The 22,551-nt window shown below is 43.8% G+C and overlaps 1 protein-coding gene across 2 annotated transcripts; it reads left to right on the top strand.

Moving 5' to 3' along the window:
* The first annotated feature begins 1,761 nt into the window (after positions 1 to 1,761).
* Positions 1,762 to 22,403, top strand: hpgd (15-hydroxyprostaglandin dehydrogenase). 2 transcript variants are annotated; one of them, XM_034224502.1, is made up of 7 exons: positions 1,762 to 2,084; positions 2,738 to 2,861; positions 9,497 to 9,603; positions 11,659 to 11,755; positions 16,912 to 16,988; positions 17,094 to 17,257; positions 21,800 to 22,403. In XM_034224502.1, exons 1-7 carry the CDS (start codon positions 1,992 to 1,994, stop codon positions 21,921 to 21,923), a joined length of 786 nt encoding a protein of 261 aa, XP_034080393.1. In that variant the 5' UTR covers positions 1,762 to 1,991; the 3' UTR covers positions 21,924 to 22,403. The 2 variants fall into 2 exon arrangements, with proteins under 2 accessions (XP_034080393.1, XP_034080394.1); XM_034224503.1 differs by having other exon boundaries at positions 1,891 to 2,084; positions 2,727 to 2,861.
* Positions 22,404 to 22,551: the final 148 nt, after the last annotated feature.

Here is a 22,551-nt window from a genome sequence, read left to right as displayed (position 1 = left end):
ACACACAAGGGGGGGGAAACAGACAAGGCAACAGCGGTAATTAAAGTTTAAAAGTCTCAAAATGCTACAACTACTGTCACAAACTGGATGAATGTGAAGTATTGTTTTAAAGGAGGATGAAAGCGTAATTAAGGAGCACTATTGGAGTGACTTTGATGGTTATTGGACTCAGGCTTCATTCATTTGGATTCCCGCTGTATGAAGAAATTAAAGGACGGCGCGGAAGTGGAAACAATTCACAAAGGGACGAAACTGTTTAAAACACGTGCTCAAAGGAAGCCGGATTTTGCCGATGTGTTTCTGTGGATTCAAAATTCGTAAATAATCTACAAAATGGAGGAGACCGATCTGATTGGAGCAACTGTGACGAATAATCCAACTGAAGCCGGCATGGACAATGACTATGTTTTAAAAATACGCTTATCCAGAAAAGCCCGGTTTGGACACTTTACGGGCAGAAGAAACATTTCTATAGAAAGAATTATACATTTCTGTCTTTTTATGCCTTTAATAGCTACTAACTTGAATTGTTATTCAAATTCCTTAATCAATTATTTTGTATACGTTTATTGTAATGTACACAATCATGTATTGTGTAACAATTATTATGTAAAAAAAAGAAAAAGTCTAAATATGATATTAGGCCTCAAATCATCTGAGGCCTGCGATTTTTGGCGCCCCCCCCCCCCCCCCAGGCTGGGAAAAAAGGAAGTTAGGATTAGTATGACACTAGTGTGAGTTAACAATCCAGAAATGCTGCAAGAAAAGACGAAAAGAAGAGGCTTGTTGATCCATGTATAACAGCATGTGTCTGAATTTGACCTGTATTGCTATAAATGGATAAAACCTAACTTTATTTTTGTAAATTGTTGCCTTGTGATTTCAAAGCAGAGGTTGGTAGTCTGGTTTCCAACGACTAGTTGAAACCCTCATATACCTTCATATGGTCGGGACCCAGAGTGACACAGTTGATGACGGAGGGAAGGCAGGTGGAACCCCCCCCAGGATGTACAGGAGGAGCCTGTGCTGGGGGGGGGGGGGCACTGCAGGTCCTGAGATCCCAGAGAGCTGAAGGGGGTGCACCTCCAGAATCCTGCCCAAAAAGCAGGAAGGATGTAAGATAAGAAGGAGAAGGGAAGGAAGGAGGAGGGATTTGCTAGGATGTTCCTGAAACTGATTTTTGCAAATGATAAATAGTGTTGTTTTTGTATAAACAAAGCTTAGTGTTTTTTAGAAACCCACAAAGAAGACATCTTGGCTTTACGTAAAGCACCAAAGTGCTGCCATCACACTTCTGTCTTTTCAGCACTGTTTGGTTCCCATGGATTCCAGCACAGCGTAAGAGTGAACATGCAGAGACCTGAACCTTGTGTAATGTATGACTGAACAGTGTTGCATAATGTGTAACAGCAATTACACAAATACCTCACAAAAAGACAACATGGAGGTGAAGAGCAAAATGTGAGATTTACAGCTGTTTTCCAGGTTCTCTTTATTATGTCAACAAGCATATTCTTGTACTAACAGTGTTGTGTAGAGCTCAGGTGAAACAAGAGAGGCAGGAGGGGGGGCTTTAGAAAGGAGGAGGAGCTGCAGTAGGAGGAGGAGGAGGAGGAAGAGGAAGAGGAGGAGGAAGAGGAGGAGGAGGAGGAGGAAGAGGAGGAGGAGGAGGACAGGTACAACAAGCTGCAGGAAGCTGTAATTATTATCCCACAGAGTTTACATAGCCTCTCTCGCTCTCCCTCATACACAGAGCACTGTTTGTATAGACTGATAAGCTGAGAGGGGGGGGGTGGGGAGGAGGGAGGGATAACAGCCCAGCTAAGGGAGAGAAAACACACACAAGGGTGAGAAAGCCTCTGCATGCACACACTGAAAAGGACAGAAGAAGAGAAGCAAAAACAGAGAAGAACATATAGCAGAGAGAGAACAGAGGGGGAGGCGAGTGAGAGACAGAGGGAGGAAGAGGAAAAGTGAGGGTCTGCTGGATCATGCCTCTGAGAGGGAAGGTGGCTCTGGTGACCGGGGGAGCTCAGGGCATCGGGAGAGCCGTGGTTCAGTCCCTGCTGCAGAGCTCAGCCAAGGTCAGTGTGTGTCGCCACTTCCCTGACTAACACACAGCTATCACTTTACAAAGGAACTGAACTTCTCAAATAACATGTTTTTCGTTTTGAAGAAGTTAGCTATGCTGTGTGCACTTGCAGCTCTGACAGTCGCACTCAGACAGCTTTGGAAACATGTTGTCTTTCATGCTTTACTTCCCGCTTTATGTTTCATTTTGAATACACTGTAATCCTGCTTTCAAAGGTCAGCATGTTGAAACAGAGCCAGTGTTAACTTGCCTGAGATGATGAGTCTAAAATAATAGTATATTAGGTTATATATACATTATACACTGCATTCAATTGTGCTGGAGATGAGCAAGTGCATTGTGGCCGGAAGTGAAAGCAACACTTTGCATTGCAAAGGCTTTTGAAAGAAGTTGATCTGTTTCTGAGAAGGTTGTTCACACCCTGCCGGCTGGTGAACAGGTCTTCATGTCCTCTCGGCTCACACGTGTCTAACCACAGACCTCACTCAGCAGAGTTTGCAGAAGTGAGCCGTCCACTGTGTGGTATCCTTCATCAAGCTTCTGCAGAGATGGATTTAAATGTTGAGTCTTACTTCCTCAACCTCTGCTGTTAGTCCGCGTCTGTGAATTCAAAGAAACTCCATGTGACTAACAGTGGTCCTGCAGGTGGCTGTGGTAGACCTGAACAAGACGTGTGGAGAGGAGAGCAAGGCACTGCTGGACGCCGAGTTCGGAGAGGGACACTGCCACTTCATTCCCTGTGATGTGTCCAATGGAGATGCACTGAGAGGTAACACTGTCCACACAGAAGAGACATGACCACTGACAACAATGCCCCTCACTCACCCAACCTGCAGAGATAAACACTCTAACACACAGGAACACATACGAAGGGCTGGGCCCATAGGCGGCGCGTGAGGCTAAGGTTTGGGAAGGCTTAGCCTTCCCTAGCCTACAGTACCCGCCGCCCCTGGCTGGGCCCCTCTCTAGAGGTGAGGTATACTGCCTCGTAAATTAGCAAAGTCAATCAAATGAAGGTACATTATTCTTGATACTTGAATATGCTTTATGGAAAGAAAAGAAAACAGCCTTCATCACAGCTTTCCAGAGGGTTTCACTTATTTTGTTACATCATCATCATCCCTTAAAAAGAAGCCTCAGATTGCTTATAATAATGTGAAATATGAAGGGTAGATTTCAAGCTTGTTATGTAAGTTATTGGGCTATTTTTATCAACTAAGATTGATTGAATATATTAAAAAAACGACGCTTATCGAAAAATACCGATACCGATAAGCAGTACCGGTATCGGTATTTTCCGATACTCTTATCGATACTTTTCAATAATTTGGTGCTCAAAATTATAGACATGAATACAAGATGTGAAGATGAAACAGTCATTTTATTGTAAATAACTGTATAACTTATACATTAGCTTCTCAGAAGCCGACACAAATAAATAAAATGACTTAAAGGGGCCTGGCTCGCCCTGTCATGCTTTTGGGGGTTTCCCTCAGAGGATGAAAAGAGGCATTTTTTAAACATTTGTAAATCAGTTACATCTTCATCCAGACATTTCAAACGAACAACCTAGCTCGACAAGAGATCCTTAAAACATTGTCCTACAGTGACTTCATGCAAAACTGTGATATGAAGAAATTGGTCAAAAGGCTAAGATGGCAAAAAGATAAAGGCGAGTGCGTATATTATTCTGGATTGTACTTTTAAATCATCACAAAATAAATGATGTGCTGAACTGAAACACGTCAACATGTGTCTGAAGGTTTAAACATAGAACAAAGTATTTGAGCTTAAAATATGTCCATTCCTAGAAAACGACCAACAATTGCTGAACCATACATTGAAACGTTGACCTTGAACAACATTTAAATGCAGTTTTCCAATTCACAATGACATCTGTAAGTTTAACTGGTTTATAAAGCATTCAATGAAAGGCCACATTATTATAGGTGTAGGAGCTCACATTAATACACTGTCAGTGTTAATAAACTAAAAAAAAGACAAGGTGATGTGCCTGCAAGACTTCACTCAGGTAAACAAAACATATTACCCATGCGCAGCAGCAAACCTGCCTGCGAGCCTTCTCTCAGGTCACATTTACACACGGCGCGGCTGAAGCCCGCTAGCACTATTAGCACTAGCAGTATCGCTAGCAGCCACATTGTTTAGGCTGTCAAATACGCTGCACTGTTTTAGATTCAATGAGTTTCTCGTTTGCAAATGCTTCATTAAGTTGCTTGTGTTACCCCCTTTACAAGCAACTCATTGAGTACATAGATTGCACCTTGCACTATCGCCACTCAGTGGCGGTTCTACGGGGTGGCACGGGGTGGCAGCTGCCACCTCAGAAAAATGCCTTGCCACCCCAGCTGCCACCCCAGTTGGCAGCTTTGTTTTGAAAGAAAAGTTGTGGCTCATCGGACATTTATGAGAGAAAATCTCTATTGTCCGAGTGCAAGTGAATGCAGCACAAGACGTGAGCATTGTAACCCCTCCCCCTCCTGGCGCAAGCGTGGAAATATGATTGGCGGCGATTTCATTTGAACGGGGGACAGCGCAAAACGAGAAGCATTTCGGATCCAAGTAGACGGAAGGAATGAGGTATTTGGGTCAGGGTCAGGGTATGGCTGGGGTAGGCTACAGCCATACCAAGAAATCTAAGGATAGAGGGTTTCGTTTTTCTCATACTGATATTCTGAACAATCTGTGTTGTTGTATTTGCTGTAAAGTGTCTCTACTGTAGGCTATTTGTATTATATGTACAGCACTTTGGCTCCACCAAAAATCGTTTATAAATGTGCTATAAATAAAACTTGATTTGATTTGATTTGATTTTAAATGACTTAGCCCCACCTTAGCCCCACCATGAAAAATGATGTTAAGGTAAGCAAAATAAAGTCCGCCAACTCGCGGAGTAAATTGCACAGACAGCAGTTAGTAAGATTGATTTCAGCCACTTGTCTGGAAATACCGAAGACTAGAAACGGTTTTGAAAACTTTTGTCACGTAGTGATCGTCTTCTCAATAGAACATCTTTGATAATGTCTTCTGGCCAATCAGAATCAAGATAACGGCATGGTGTTGTTAAAGGAAGTCCCGACGGAGAATACTTTTGCTGTAGTACATCTCTATATACATCGATACACATTACATGTTGATAGAAATCAACACGTAATGAAATAAGACCCCACGGTTTGATGATTGATAGTTGTGTGGGCTGTCTTTCATTTTGACACACAGAACAATGGGGGCTATCCACCCTTATCCACAATGTAAAGTAATTCACAGCCTCTTCCCTCTTCTCTCTGTGAGGAGCAGCAGGTTCAGCTTTCAGAACAAAGTAACAAAAAACGAAATACCATTCATTTTTTTAAATATGTCGTGGAGTAATAGATGTATTTATTTGTCTTCTCAAGAGAGTACCAGAATGTGTATTTTATGTTAGTATTTCAAAAAATCTCCTGGGGGCGAATCCCCCCAGACCCCCCTGCAGGGGTTGGGTTTTCAGCACGTCAACTCTTTCACTTGTGGGGAAATTGCAGGATTGGCTCCAGGTCGCCCTTTTTATTTACTACAAGACAAATGTGCCTTTTTATTTCATACAGTTCCATTTGGATTGAGACAGGGAAATAATCTGAACCTCACGCGTGGCGTTTCACTGTCAAGGGGAGCGGGTATGTAATTACATTGCAAATACTGACTTGAGCCCCACCACTGTATGGGTTAGCCCTACCATAGATTACCCAACACAAATACTGTTTGCGGTCTACAATGACAGAGAAGAGCCTGTCAAGTTTGGCTGTACTCAGCATTGAATCAAAACACACCATAGCTTTAAATCGTTTGTGAGGCGTTTTGCTGATCAAGATGGTAATCGCCACATTCAGCTGTTATAGGCATGCCAACTTGATGCTCTGCTCACGGATGAGTCGATGAGAATAATAAACTGTTAAAATGATGACCTTACGTGTGTATAATATTTTTCGTCTTTGAGGGGTTCTGCCCCCAAAAAACTGTTTTAAGTCCTGAGAAAGTCAAATCAGACGGTGTGTAAAACTTCACTGCCCAGCCAACAGAAAGTAACCACTTTGATTGAACTAGGCCAGTAGGTAAGGACCTTCCACTGGATAATAACTGCAGCGATGTTTTAGCTGAATACACGTTTTTAACCCTAACTTATGCAGTTAGTCACTTCTTTAATGTTTGTTCTTTCTGATGTAAAGTCAAGGTTGTAACTGTTTGCAATGAAGTTGTGGGGCGCTGAACTGTTCTTTTGATATATGATAGTAATTACTTGTCTTTCAAATTTGAAGGAGGGTGAGCAAGCATCTTGAGGAACATTCATCATTATCTCCTCCAACAAATATAGTTTATTTAATAATAACACTGAATATGTGAATCATAACAGTGATTGACAGCTGATAGGAATAATATGATTGTTAATAGTATCATATTCATTTAGACAAACATCGATGAGACAGTTAATTAATGTACTTATTGCAGCAGTCTACATACATTTGGTACCCCTGCTGGTCTAAGAGTGAGACAAACTCATTCAGTTATTGCTCAGTTAAAATGCATTAAATTATGTCTGCCACCTTATATATTTATATGTAAGGCTTTACTGATGTGCCACAATAATGTCACCAAATGTTATTGAGTTAAAATATCAATATTGTGGCTTTCCAAGTTAACATTGATTGATATGACTGCGATTAAATCAGCATATACTTCTGCCAGGGGATACCGTCCCTCAAATTCTCCTGCCACCCTCTTGCCACCCCATGAATATTTTTCTAGATCCGCCCCTGTCGCCACTACATTTTTTAAAGTGCACCCAGACCTTCGATGGCTTCGCTCTGTCCGCTATGCCTGCGGGAGTCTCACAACAATAATAAGAGCGCTGTTGAGAGAGATGACGAGTGGTATTTACAGTGGCCAATCAGAGGGGTCTCAAACCGGATACATCACACGGGATGAGGGTTCCCAACCAACCAGAATGGTTTAAAGTTAAACTAAGGAAGTAGACGTAACACATATACTGATAGCAGCACCGTTTGTCCAGCGGCTTAACGGTATACCGATACCGTCCAATCAGGTACCGGTATTGACTTAGTACCGGTTCTCGATACCCATTCCTAGTCATATATGTTTAAATATATATTTAAGAAGTACAACATAAGACAAGCACAAGTTTAGACACCCCTTCTCTAATACATTCATTACTAATAGCTACTTCTTATTAGTGAGCCTGCAGACACGTGTCCTGTGGAGGGGACAGCTGCAGTAAGCAGGTGATCTCACTCAGGTGTGTCCCTCCAACAGGCTGTAGTCACATGTAGTGAGTGAGTGAGTGAGTGAGTGAGTGAGTGAGTGAGTGAGTGAGTGAGTGAGTGAGTGAGTGAGTGAGTAAGAAAGAGAAAAAGAGGAGAATGATAGTGTGTGGGTGAGTGAGTGAGGAACAAGGTTTCATTGTCTGTTAGTGAAAAAGCAAATCCCTGCAGGCTAACGGCTGAGGAATGCTGTTTAGTGTTCCTCACTGTGATTGTACTGCTGTTGATGGTGGACACATTGTCCACATGGTGTGTGTGTGTGTGTGTGTGTGTGTGTGTGTGTGTGTGTGTGTGTGTGTGTGTGTGTGTGTGTGTGTGTGTGTGTGTGTGTGTGTGTGTGTGTGTGTGTGTGTGTGTGTGTGTGTGTGCGTGCGTGCGTGCGTGCGTGCGTGTGGAATGCAGCAGGTGATGACACACGCAGGTTTAACCACCTCAGCTTTCTGTTTATCTGGCCACGTCTCTGATGCAGGACTAAACTACAGACACACACACACATACACGCCAGGGTTTCCGTTAGCCGGTAATTACCGGTTTTTAGCTGGTAAAATGTATTAAAAACCGGTAAATTCAAAACCTGCCGGTCAAAATGTCTGGTAATAATTAGGGAGGCTCCGATAGATCGGCCGCCGGTCATTATCGGCCGATATTCACTCTTAATAGTTTGATCGGTGCTCTCTATAAAGGCCGATCAGGAGAGCTGGATCTGATCGATATGGACATAAACGCGAGTGAAGTATAACCGGACACGAGAGAGAGATCAGATCAGCTGCTGAGTCTGACCGAGACACGCAGCTCTGCATAATCACCTGAAGCCCCGCCCACTGTTTAGCGAGCTGCAGGAGCTGCATGAGAAACTGACGGGCTGTCAGGAGAGAGGGAGGGAGGGAGAGGGGAAAAGAGAGGATCCGTTTCTCCCGTGTTATTATTCAAAGTTAATGTAAACTTTGGAATAATGTACTTCATCTACTACAAGTAGTTTGTTTGAATGTAATAATTATGTTGTTTGTTGTTTGTGGAATCATTTATTGAAAAATGGATCTGAATTGTTCGATCTGTTACGATTATAAACTGAAGCAATATAAAAATGAGCCCCGTGAACTGAGTTTTAAACTGAAGCATATCTGCTCATAGTCCGGTAATTACCTGCTAACGGAAACTCTGCTACACAACTCTTATTATTATTATTGAAATATGACCGGTAAGTTTCAAATTTGTCCGGTAAAATAAATTCTGCCCGGACATTTGACCGGCGAGAAAAAATCCTAGCGGAAACCCTGATACACGCATAACATGTATACATCCCTTCAGGGGACATTACATTGACTTACATGCATTTCCTGGAGACTTATCCAAACCTTAACCCTAACCAACACATGCCTAACCCTAACCCTAAACCTAACCCTTACCCTAACCCTAATCCTAAACCTAACCAAGTCTTCACCCTAAAATGAATGATTCCCCTCATGGGGACCTCCATTTTGTCCCCATTAGGGAGGCGAGTCCCCACACGTGAATGTGTAAACAGATTTAGGTCCCCACAGGTATAGTAATGCTAGGCCACACATACACACACACACACACAAACAAACGCACACACACAATGTTTATCCCCTCATTCACACTGTCTGTGTCGTATTTGTGTGGATATTGAACCAACATGTCTTTATTCCGTCTGGCATCATATATGAGGAAACCTCTGCAGTGAAGGGCCCCCTCCCTGTGTCTTTCAAACATTAGAACAAGATAAACTCCACATGGACCTTGTGCTTTGGTTTATCTAGTCCTCTAACATGAGAGAAAAACGGACAGAGCGGTCATGTTATGGGTGTTATTCTTATTTTACAGAACACGTGTGTACAGTCTTTTGGGATCATGTGTGATCCTGTGACGCTTCAAACACTCACCTCTTCTTCATAAAGCTGAACCTCAAGAGGTCAGTGTGGTGTGTTTGGAGTGTCAGAGGACCGGAGGACACACTGAGGGGACACCTGAACCTGAACAGAGTCATAGCACACACTCCTGATCCGCAGGGAGGTCAGGGTGGAGCTGATGTTTGTTGTTTGTGTGGCAGAGGCCTTCCAGAGCACCGTGGAGCAGTTTGGCCGTCTGGACATCGTTATCAACAATGCCGGCATCAACAATGAGAAGAACTGGGAGAAGACCATACAAGTGAACCTGGTAAGAGGAAGAGAAGAATGCACTTTAACACTCTCGGTGTTTGGCCCTCCATTTCTTACTGTGTGTGTGTCAGGCTCTCTGTAGCCCTCAGGGCCACGACCCCCTCGGGGGGCCTGCCCACCTGCCAAATATGAAAACACAATGAATTACTCAAATGACTGAACACCTTCAATGAAAAAATGTAGGTTTTAATATATTTCAGTCATCTTACTTTTATTGTATAAATAGAATAAGTGCATGACCAAGGTCTTCACTACCTCTGATAAAGAAAATAATTGACCTTGTTGTTATGATCATAAAATGCTGTTGTGATGATTCTCACAATGGTTAAACACTTGCAGTTGTATTAACTGCAAGTGTTTAACCCTGTCAAAGTGTGCTTGAGTGTAAGAGAGTAGATAACGTATTTAAAGTCAAGTTACTTTATATAAAAACTGAGAAACAGTCAGTAAACATGGGGCAAGAAGATATTACAGGAAGAAATAAACCCTAAAGGATCCCCCCCAGCAGAGGATGGAAAGATGTGTGTAGTTTGACAGACTGCATGTAAGTCAGGCTGCAGCATCACAGACAGCGACCCGATGCTCCTAACATGTGGAACCTCTGGACAGGAGGCCAGACGTCAGTTAAACAGTTAATGCAGGCGGGAGAGCCCGGAGGTGACTCTGATACAAACCAAACACTATATACAATGTTCCAATGATGAGAACATATCTGAAAAACCCTAAACTTTCTGTCAAGAAGCTGCAGTAGAATATAGTCTGGATACTGCAAGGCGTAACCAATGATACTAAAATATAATTCAAGGAAAGCTTTTGTAAAATACATACAGTACTCCATGACTAAAGGTGAGCAGAAGAGGGTCCTGCTGGGGGAACATGGACACCTTAGGGCAGGGGTGTCAAACTCAAGGCCCGGGGGCCAAATCCGGCCCGCGACTTCATTTTATTATTTATTATTTATTAATTATTTGTGCTTGCAAAGAATATAATACGTTTATTATACGGTTACATCATATGCCACTTTACAGAAGCAGGTTGCCCATAAACTACATGTCCCACAATGCATCTCGTTTTGTGACATGCACACTGAAGAGACTTCTGCTTTCAGACGTAGTTAATGACTAAGTTATTATCCTATCCGATACTAATCCAATTCAGAGGCAATAATGTAATATAATACATTATTTTATATATATATTATATATTTATATAGTTACAACCGGCCCTTTGAGTGCAACCTTTATGCAAATGTGGCGTGATGAAATTGAGTTTGACACCCCTGCCTTAGGGTGTGGAGAGCTCTCTAGGACCATCAGAATATCAGACACACTGCTCCATTACAGTGTCGCTTCCTTCAGGAGGTCCTCCTTATTTGAAGATTCCTTCAGGATGGAGAATGTGTTCCTAGAAACACTACAGCTAGCAGGAACACAGATGTAAAATGTGACAAATATTATACAGAGCAAGAAGTTTATTAAAAGATGACAAAAAGTGTGAACAAATAAAGTATCTAAAGTGCTGTACTGTGAGAGGAAGACCTTGTACCTTAACAGAGACTCTGAGCGGTGGAAGACTCTACCTTATATCTCATCTGTCCCACGTGTGCTTGGTCAAGTCAAGTCCTCAGATAAGAGTGTTTTTTATGGACAGTATCGGGTTTTTGAAGTATCCCGTGAATGTGTTAGAGCATGTAAACAGGACATCTGAATTTCAGAAACCCAGGCACTCCTTATCCAGTTCATGAGAAACCCGAAAATGATAGCTACAGTGGGAACTCCAAGTCTCCCCCCCCCCCCCCCCCCCCCTCCAAACAGGACACTTAATTGGCCTGAAATAGTTATGCCAACATTTGTAATTAATCACAGTTGAAAAAACATGCAAATATGCATTAACTGTTTCCACAACATAAAGCTTACAGAGAGCGGAGCGAACAGATGTCCTCTGAAAACACAAGCAGAAATAGCTTTACTGATCAGTAGGGTCACATGTTTCAATCTTGGTTCCTGCATTGGTCGACACTTGTCTGTAGAATGTTCTCCTCTTGTCTCTACAGACCTCTGTGATTAAAGGGACCTACTTGGCACTGGAACACATGAGTAAAGAGTACGGCAAGGAAGGAGGCATCATCATTAATGTATCCTCTATGGCAGGTAACACAAAAACACACACACACTCGCACACACCACTGTTACTTCAGATCTGAAGAGAAGACATGATGATAAAGGCTAAAATACCAAATTCAAGGCTTCAAAACTGTGGTCCTCAAACCAAGTGGACTCTGTCATTTTCTTATTTGTAAAGTCTATGCTTAGCCTAACATTGTCACTTTCACAACGGCCAGTTTTTTATCTGAATCAATGCCAGCAGCAGAGCTGAGCAGAGGTGTGTTAGGTGCTGTTTACACGAGAACGAAATGGGTTGTATCTGCTACTTTTATCTTTCGTATAGCCCGTTTGTTCACACTAGGCCATAACGGAACCGCGGAAACGGACCCCTCAAACGATAACGGGTCCCAAGGTGGATAGATCTGTGGACGGAACGCTCTGGGGGGCCGTGTGTACGTCCTATACCAGAGGTGCCCAACCAGTCAATCTCCCCGCGATCGAACGGTCGATCGCGGGGAGATTCCCAGTCGATCGCGAGATGTGTCTAAAAATAGAACAACAATATTCAGTTTTATCGTTAATGTCCTATAACATAATCTTCCTGTGCCAGAATAATGCACTTGAACGCATCAAAGCTTTGTGATTGACCCCCCCCCATGTGTCGGGGCGTGGCTGGTGGGCAGTATTTCGCTGACTTTGTCCGTGTCAACAGGAGTGACAGTCCGCACACACACAAGACCGCAATTATGGCAGAAGCAAAAAAGCCCAAAATATATAATTTTCACTCCGAGTGGGAGGATGATTATTTTTGTATCTATTCCAATTCAAAGTCCATCTGTCTCATCTGCAATGCGAGCGTGGCTTTATCGAAGAAGGGTAATTTAGGAGCGGCATTTAAAAACAGTGCACAAACGCTACGAGACGGAATTCCCTCCTAATTCTGCCCTTCGCTCCCAAAAGGGGAGGGGCCTGAAAGGACAGCTAAATGCACAGCAGTCCATTTTCACCCGGCCCAACAACAAGAGCAAGGCTGCTACCATAGCATCTTATCGTGTCAGTCACGTTCTTGAGAAACACATGAAGTCCTTCAAAGACGGCGAAGTTGTGAAAGAAGCATTCCTGGAGGCTGCCGACGCGCTTTTTGGGGGACAGTAAAAATAACAGAAGCATTTCAACAGGTTTTTGATATAATAAAAACTCAAGTTAGATACCGTTATTAATCAGCTGTAAGTTTGAGTTTGTTTGAACTTATTCATTATAATTATTGTACACAATGGTATAATAATGCAAACTTAAATTGATTATAGTCTATTATCAGTTCAGGTTAAGAAACTAGTGTTGCTTGCATCCTATTTTAAAGGCATTTCTTTTTATAATCTACTAAAATGCAACAAAAAAAGGGTTTGATTCTATTAATTTTGTCTTTTTTATTGCACTTTGGCAGCAGATTCCTGTGTAGCTTCAGATCTGAGTTGTCTTATTAGTAAGCCTCATTTATACTTTTGTAGCAACACTATTTTTATATAATGGCAAAGAAAGGGTTCAGAGTCTTTTATTTTTTCCCTGTGTCATATGTGGCAGCACTGTTCAATGTTTCTTGAAAACATTACCCACTGTAGTATGTGACGTGTGAATAAACTCCAACTCTGTATCAACAACACTGTTGTGTAACTTCAGTTAAATACTTGTATGTGTGTAGATTAGAAAGAGGTAAGATAAAGGATCTGCAGTATTTTATGAAGTATTAATCGTACAGAGGTCAGTTTTATACAAGTAGAAGTGTGTATTTACCTGGTAGTAGGCTGTCAGTAATGGCTACGCCTCTCTATTTGGACTGGTAGATCTCGGCAGACTGGTAACTTTAAAAGTAGCTCTCGGTTCAAAAAAGGTTGGGCACCCCTGTCCTATACGATAATTTCCTGATAACGATGAAGCCATAGCCCCGCCTCTCCCCACCTCTGCTGCTCACTGCTGTAGCATGATCAGTAGCTACTGCTACTGATCATGCTACAGATGTTAGTGCAAAATCTACAGCTCCTCTACCACAACCATCAGCAACAAGAGGACATGGAGAATGAGATGAACTACATGTTGCTAAATCCACCGCAGGGCATAAACAGAAGGGCAACCATGGCAACCATACTCGGGGGGTCTTCTACGTTGCTTTTGGTGTCGTTTGTGGTGGAAGTACAGCGCCACTTACAGGCCCGGCATATGTACTACAGCGTCTCCAGCGCTTTCGAGCGGTCTCGCGTGAACGGAAGACTTTTGTTTTATCGAATTCGGTTCGTTTGCGTTTGCATTCCCGTGTAAATGGGGTCTTAGTTTCACCCACCTCCCCTTCACACACCTCCCTCTGAGACCCTTCTACAATCTCTGTCACTTACTGTATGCAGTCGGAATCAGTCTATGATTTTATAAATATCTGTTTCCCTTTGAAACAAACTTGAAGGATACTATTGATAAATGTATCATTTTGAAAGGATATTTAATGCATACATTTATTTTTATTTGTTTCGCTGGCATATGTTAACTTGATTTAAACGACCATCATGGGCTCATGATATCAGTTTTTAGTGTTGAATCGTAGTTTTGGCTTCAGAACTGTGGCTTATTTAAAATGTCAAAAGCAAACAGGTTTAATGTGGAAGCGTAATATAACCGAATCGCACACACTGCTCCATTTCCCTTTAGTCACTAGCTACTAGGTCGACTGTATATTCCTCAAACTGCATGGCTCAGATTGTATATATATAATATATCAACTTTGAAGCTTTAGTGACACCTCAGTAGTAGTTTGAAGTCGTAGCACTCCTCCCCAAACATGACCTTTTCTGAGACACAGGGATTCATTTATGTCAGAATGTCACAGATGATTCATTTGTCTTGAAGCAAGAGAACAGATCTTCTCTCTCCTAGAGTGTTCGTTCTGTGGGAAACACACAAAATAACACACTACCATGTGGGCGCAGACACACACCTGTTCCCCTGGTTCATCTGCTGTCATGCTGATTTGTTCTCCTGGGGGGGGTTGGTTTGTGGTCAAACATCCCCCAACTGTTCCGCAGTGTGCTGCCCTGTCAAAGGTTGTGTTTTGCTGGATATTAGGTTGATGTAAGTGTGCTCTCTGTCTTCTTCGGGTAACTGACACATAGACTTTTTTAATAGGGCGATGTTAACAGTATATACTCTGCTGCTGTTTTATTTCATTTTGGTTCTAATACTGTTAGAGTAAGTTTAATATCTGAGTGCAGGCTGTTCTTGTGGTGGAAGTTGACTTTCCTCTGGTTGAGTCTCCTGCAGCAGTATCTAGTTATTTTATTGTCAGATTACAAATACAGTGGAGGAAATAAGTATTTGATCCCTTGCAGATTTTGTAAGTTTTCCCACTTACAAAGAAATGAACAGTCTGTCATTGTAATGGTAGGTTTATTTGAATAGAGAGTAAGAATATCATAAAGAACATCCAGAAATGGACATTATATAAAAGATAAAAATGTATTTGCATTTAACTTTGGGAAATAAGTATTTGATCCCCTTGCAGAACATGTGTTAGTACCTAGTCCTAATCAAATACTCATTTCCCCCAGTTAAATGCAAATCTAATGTGTATCTTTTATATGATGTACATTTCTGGATTTTCTTTTTGATATTCTTACTCTCACTGTTTATATAAACCTACCATTACAATGACAGACTGTTCATTTCTTTGTAAGTGGGCAAACTTACAAAATCGGCAAGGGATGAAATCAGTATTTCCTCCACTGTATGTGTTACTTATGCTGCTTTTAGGAGGAGAGTGGCTATCTGACAATGTGTAGTGAAGTAACAGCCACTGGGGCAGAGGTCAGAGAGAGGTCAGAGGTCAGCAGACGGTGATGTCTGCAGGCCACTCTGAAAGAACTGATGCTGTTAGTGTAACGTTGAGGCCTGCTTCATGGTGTTCGGGCAGATAACATTACATTACTTGCCTAACAACCGCTACCATTATTTTGTTTTTGTTTTTTCAATAGAAATAAAACCCTTTTTTTATCAAAAAATGCAATTTGTAAAGAAAAAGCATTTGTTATCAATACATAGCTTTTAGATTTTAGCATTATTCTGACATATGGCATCTTTTCTCTATTTGAGATGAACGAATGTGTATGCATGTTCCTTGTTCAATAAAGACATAATAATGATACATAAAGAACAGTAATTACACGCAGGTTTGTTACTGTGCACTTCAGCTGGATTTCTGTAGGTTTAATAACATTCCAGAGGATTTTGTTGATTATTGTAGAACTCACCATCCACATCTACAGGAGCCCGGAGCAACACATAAATCACATAAATCACATAAATAAAATCACATAAATCATGTTTCACTTATCTCCCCCCCCCCCCCCCCCCGATAACATTGTTTTCTTGCATTTGTCGCCGGGCTCCCAGCCAGCGAGCCGTCTACAGTTTGAGGACAGGTTGAGAGTGTTCTGGCTCTAAGACGCTAATCACTCCCTTTACCAGATAACACTGCGAGACTCTGAGCACCAGCTATCCTGAGGGAAGCTTCGGAGGGAACCAGATGGTTCCATCAGTCTTTCCTTCCTATACCCAGGTGGGACAAACCATTTGCAGGTCAGGACCTCTGGAGGCCCCAGCAGAGTTTCCTCTGGAGGCCCAGCAGAGTTTCCTCTGGGGGCCCCAGCAGAGTTTCCTCTGGGGGCCCAGCAGAGTTTCCTCTGGGGGCCCAGCAGAGTTTCCTCTGGAGGCCCCAGCAGAGTTTCCTCTGGGGGCCCCAGCAGAGTTTCCTCTGGGGGCCCCAGCAGAGTTTCCTCTGGGGGCCCCAGCAGAGTTTCCTCTGGGGGCCCAGCAGAGTTTCCTCTGGAGGCCCCAGCAGAGTTTCCTCTGGGGGCCCAGCAGTTTCCTCTGGGGGCCCAGCAGTTTCCTCTGGGGCCCCAGCAGAGTTTCCTCTGGGGGCCCAGCAGTTTCCTCTGGGGGCCCCAGCAGAGTTTCCTCTGGAGGCCCCAGCAGAGTTTCCTCTGGAGGCCCCAGCAGAGTTTCCTCTGGGGGCCCAGCAGTTTCCTCTGGGGGCCCAGCAGTTTCCTCTGGGGGCCCAGCAGAGTTTCCTCTGGGGGCCCAGCAGTTTCCTCTGGGGGCCCCAGCAGTTTCCTCTGGCTGCTGGTGACATGTCTCCTCTCTCCTTGTTCTGTCTGACTCAGCCTTCCTGCACTCCCCTCACCAGCCTGTCTACACTGCAACTAAACATGGAGTCATCGGCTTCACTAGAGCTATGGCGGTAAGACAGACACACACACACACACACACACACAAACACCACACACACACACACACACAGTTAACATGAAGCTACTGAAAGCTCCGCTCACATCCTGTCTCGCAGGACGCGTCCTCACAGGGCGATTACGGCGTCCGGATCAACGTTCTGTGCCCGGCCTTCGTGGACACTCCTCTGCTGCACTCAGTGGAACATGAGGACAACATGGGCAAGTTTGTCAAGTTCAAGGACGACTTCAAACGAAGCATGAGCAAGTTTGGAGTTTTACAGTAAGTTAACAAACAAACGTGTCTCTGATAGTTTAAATGATATGTTATGTATGTTTGTGTACATAACATGTTTATCTGTGTAATGATAATTACATGTTTAACTGCTCAGAATTTGTACTGACACAGCAAGGGTTTAAAAGGTCTTGGAGTCTTGGTCGTTATAAATCTTGCCAATCGTTGTTTTGATTAAACATGAGCCAGTTCAGCACTGGGCATCGAAGTTGTCTAAGTGCAGAACATATCTAAAACATATATTTGATTAATGTCTGGTTACTCATGAGTCAGTGAGAAGTCAGTGAGAAGTCAGTGAGAAGTCAGTGAGAAGTCAGTGAGAAGTCAGTGAGAAGTCAGTGAGAAGTCAGTGAGAAGTCAGTGAGAAGTTGAGCTCAGGTCATTGAAGGACACACATACTGAACATGACCAGAACATGTCCACTGCCCCCTGGTGGAGGGCTGCAGGACATGGCTCATTGGCCCCCTGAGAGCTTAAGGGGCAAAACTACAAATCCAGTTACATGTCAAATCTTTTTTTTTTCCATAAAATATATATTTTGAAGCTCTTTTTTGGGATGTTGGGAGGAATTGGAGAAGCATTGTCTGTTTATTTGGTTTATTTAGATAAGACTATAAAATAACCTGCATTTTATTTATTTTTTTAACATATCAAAAGCTTTAAAGTGTGTGGCATTTTAAGTTAAGTTAAAGTTAAAGCCTTTTATTGTCATTATACACAGAGTATAACGAGATTCAGAGTGCAACTCTGTCCCGGTGTGAAAAAAATACAAACAAATACATAACACTAAAAAACACGGCAATAGGACAGACAACATACGGGGGAATAAATAGTTAAAAATATTGATATAAAAAATAGTACATAAAGTGCATTTAAAAGTGTGTGTATGTGTGAGAATGGTTACAGTTATTGCATTATGTGTGGTGGTTGAGCAGCCTGACGGCCCAGGGGTAGAAACTGTTTTTGAGTCTGTTTGTCCGTGACTTGAAGCTCCTGTATCTCCTCCCAGAAGGCAGGAGAGAGAACAGTCTGTGACCTGGGTGAGAGCTGGGTGAGAGCTGGGTGAGAGCTGGGTGAGAGCTGGGTGAGAGCTGGGTGAGAGCTGGGTGAGAGCTGTCCTTTATAATTTTGTTAGCTCTGCTGAGGCAGCGGGAGGTGGAGATGTGTTCCAGAGAGGGCAGGGGGCAGCAGAGGGTTTTCTCTGCCATCCTGATCACTCTCTGCAGGGCTTTCTTGTCCGCAGCTGAGCATCCTGCATACCCCCCCGAGATGGAGTATGACAGCACGCTCTCGATGGTCGCCCGGTAGAAGGACACCAGCAGCTTCTTGTTCAGTCGGTTTCTCCGAAGCACCCTCAGGAAGTGAAGTCGCTGCTGGGCCTTCTTAACTGCTGCAGTGGTGTGTGCTGTCCAGCTGAGGCTCTCCGAGATGTGAACCCCCAGGAACTTAAAGGTGGAGACCCTCTCCACTCTCTCTCCATTGAGGTGAAGGGGGACGGGTTCTGGACGGTGCTTTCTGAAGTCTATGATGATTTATTTTGTTTTGCTTGTGTTCAGATACAGATTGTTTGCTGACCACCACACAGACAGCTTCAGGATCTCGTCTCTGTATGCCGACTCGTCGTCTCCCTTATATATTTGGCCGACCACAGTGGTGTCATCTGCACATTTGATAATGGAGTTGGAGGGGTGAATGGGAGAGCAGTCGTGTGTGTAGAGAGTGTAGAGTAGAGGGCTCAGCACGCAGCCCTGCGGGGAGCCAGTGCTGAGGGTGCGGGTGGAGGAGCAATAAGGGCCTATTTTCACTGTCTGAGGACGGTCTGTAAGGAAATTATTAATCCAGGCGCATAAGATGGAGGGGAAACCTAGGCTTGACAGTTTTTCCACTAGTATGTCAGGTATGATGGTGTTAAAAGCTGAGCTAAAATCGACAAACAGCATCCTTATATAATTGCCTGGGCCTTCTAGGTGGCTCACAGCTGTGTGAAGGACCGTGGCGATGGCATCATCCGTGGATCTGTTGGCTCTATAGGCGAACTGATGAGGGTCGAGGGAGGGTGGGAGGATGGCTTTGATGTAGTCGGCTATCAGTCTTTCGAAACATTTAATCACCGCCGATGTTAGGGCTATGGGCCTGTAGTCGTTGAGCTCTCTGACTGGTGTCTTTTTGGGGACAGGAATGATGGTAGCCGTTTTCAGACAGGATGGAATGCAAGCTTGTGACAGGGACAGGTTGAATATACTGGTCAGGACCCCTGAAAGCTGGTCAGCACAAGCTTTGAGTACTTTTCCGAGTACTCCATCGGGTCCTGTGGCTTTTCCAGGATTCACAGACTTCAGCGTCTGCTTCACCTGATGTTCTTTGAGAGTGAGAGGTGGTATGGAGCTGGTAGTTTGCAGGGACAGAGGCAGAATAGAAAAGTGGGGGGATCTGCTAGCCTCAAAGCGGGCCAAGAAGTGGTTTAGTTCCTCTGCAAGGTGGGCGTCAGCTCTAGTAGTGCCAGATGTTTTGCCCTTATAGTTGGTTAGCTGTTGAAGGCCCTGCCAAACACACCGTGTGTTGTTATGAGCGAGATTCTCCTCCACTTTTCCCTTGTAGTCCTCCTTTGCAGCCTTGATGCCTCTCCTCAGATTCGCCCTTGCCAAGCTGTACTGGGCTGCGTCCCCCGACGTGAAGGCTGTGTCACGGGAACTCAGGAGAGACCGCACCGCTCTTGTCATCCATGGTTTTTGGTTTGGGTAGACCCGAATGAGTTTTTCCACAGTTACAGTGTCTGTGCAGAACTTGATGTAGGATAAGACAGCCTCTGTGTGTTCCTCCAAGTCTGTCTGTTCAAATATGTCCCACGCTGTGTGTTCGAAGCAGTCTTGCAGTTGTGAGAGTGCCCCCTCGGGCCAGGTTCTAATATATTTGACCACCGGCTTGGTGTTACTTCTGAGGGGGGTGTAAGCTGGGATGAGAAGCAGTGAGAAGTGTTCAGATAGTCCTAAATGGGGGAGTGGGACCACTCTGTAAGCATGCTTCAGGTTAGAATACGCCCAGTCCAGTGTGTTCTTTCCTCTGGTGGTACATCGTACATATTGTAGAAATTTGGGAAGCACATTTTTTAGACATGCATGATTGAAGTCTCCAGCAACAATATGAACTCCGTCCGGATGGGACCTCTGTTGTTTATTTATTAAGCTCTGGAGGTGGTCAAGTGCAATGCTGGCGTTAGTGTTAGTGTTAATTATCACCACCGTCAGCTCTCTGGGCAGGTAAAAGGGTCTGCACATGATAGACATTACTTCCAGGTCGGGAGAGCAATGTGTATGTGTAACCCTACTGTCCATGCACCAGTCGTTGTGGATGTAAACACACACCCCCTCGGCTCTTACCGGAAGCGCTGTTCCTGACGTAGCCGTGGGTAGAGCGGCCTGGTAGCTGCACTGCTGCGTCCGGAATCCGCGGGTGTAGCCAGGATTCTGTGATAATCATCACACAGCAGTCGCGTACGTTCGTGTTAGCAGCTAGTAGTACCTCCAATTCGTCAATTTTGTGGACGATGGACCTGGCATTTGCGAGGAAGAGGCTTGGTAGTGGTGGTCGGTGCGGCCGCTTCCTTAGCCTAGCAAGCAGGCCTGCACGGCAACCTCGCTTCTGCTTCCTCTCCCTCCGGCGCCTGCGTTGCTTCACAGGCCCGAAAACAATCCAGGGAGACCCGAGCGGTCTCGCTATGTCCTCCGGGATGTTGTTAGTCCGGTGGAAATCGGCTGTGATGTCAGAGCGACAACTCATCCCTATGTAAAATAAGTCCATGCGACTGTATATGTAATTCGCCTGTTCTAGGGTGTTCACGCACATGCAAGGTTGTGTTATATTGTGACAGCACACTACATGGTCTGTAGTGTGTCATTACTGAAGAATGGAAAGTACATCAGCACAGCTCTGGTTTTGTATAAACTGTATAATGTAACTCTTTGTTGTTTTTAAATGTGAAACATATGAATACAAGTATTGTGAATACTGAGATGGAATATGAGTAGTGGTCACAGTTATGTGTTTCAGTCACAGGACGTTCAGCAGACTGATGAATTGCTCTTTGTACCTAAGATTGTGTCTGTGAGCTGATGGTGATTTATTCTCTCCAAACAACTGCAGTGAAATGTGTGTTCGAGAACACTCAGTCTGTCTCTGTCCTGCTCTGATTACATTATTTCACACAAGTGGCCCAGAGTCCACTTGGCAGCTGAATGATACTTTATCTGTCTTTGTTTATTTGGAGCCGTTCTAAGAGACTGAACCGAAGCATGGTCAGAAATGCTCTACACTTGAGAAGACATCAGAGAATCAAATGAAAAATGTTCCAAGGTCCTCCCTTCATCTGAGGGCTCATTACAGCTTATGATGAACTGTGAACGTACCACCAAGCTCTGAGGAACCTTCTTACACTGTGCAGCTCACACACACACACACACACACACACACACATCACAAGTGACTCACTATTTCCTGTGTGTATGAGTTCATGTTGTCTGTGTTTGTCTGCAGGCCTTCTCTGATCGCAGAGGGCATGATGAGGCTGATCATGGACTCCAGTCTGCAGGGGGCAGTGATGAAGATCACATGCTCCAAGGGAATCCACTTCCACACCTATGAACCCATGTCTGCCTGAGCCTAGACACATTGGCCGTTTCTCAATGTCGAGTACACCTGCTGCAGAGCCACTATTTCAAGTATACTACGTCATCGAGCGGCGCAGAAGGACTGTTTGAATGCATGTTAAATGCCCAGCATTCTGCGCCACTCGATGACGTATACTTTAAATAGTGGCTCTGCATCATGTGTACTCGACATTGAGAAACGGCCACAGCCCCTGATTGAATGTGCTGACCTTCATTTGGATGTCCTTCCATATGTCACACTTCTGTCACAATATGCACATATTATGTTCCAGCTTATACATTTGTCAGAAGACAGTTTTAGTGTGTATGAAGACAACGGAGCAGCTGCTCCACTCACTGTCTGTCTACAGAGAATACTGCTCACTAATGTGTTACTTTGATTTTATATTGTGAAATGTTAATAATGGCAATCTGTTTGTAATTTATATTTATATTACAGTATGTGTCATTAATAAATTATATAGATGAAATATATGTGTGTTTCAAATGTTTCCACAATGCAGAAAATAGGGTTTCATCTTAATGTCACTCTGTCACATGCTGATACTGTGGATAACATACACTTTTGTTGATCCTGTATGGAAACTCAGGTGTCTTAGCAACAGCAAGGGTAAACAG

Source organism: Gymnodraco acuticeps, unplaced genomic scaffold (genome assembly GCF_902827175.1).
Source record: "Gymnodraco acuticeps unplaced genomic scaffold, fGymAcu1.1, whole genome shotgun sequence".
Classification (NCBI taxonomy): domain Eukaryota; kingdom Metazoa; phylum Chordata; class Actinopteri; order Perciformes; family Bathydraconidae; genus Gymnodraco; species Gymnodraco acuticeps.
Note: the sequence above shows the minus strand (reverse complement) of the source record. Positions and strands in the feature narration are given on the sequence as shown.

Coding starts and splice junctions, on each gene's coding strand:
- hpgd (XM_034224502.1), top strand. CDS start 1,992: ATGCCTCTGAGAGGGAAGGTGGCTCTGGTGACCGGGGGAGCTCAGGGC. Junction 2,085..2,737: donor TGCTGCAGAGCTCAGCCAAG/GTCAGTGTGTGT, acceptor GTGGTCCTGCAG/GTGGCTGTGGTAGACCTGAA. Junction 16,989..17,093: donor GCTTCACTAGAGCTATGGCG/GTAAGACAGACA, acceptor CCTGTCTCGCAG/GACGCGTCCTCACAGGGCGA.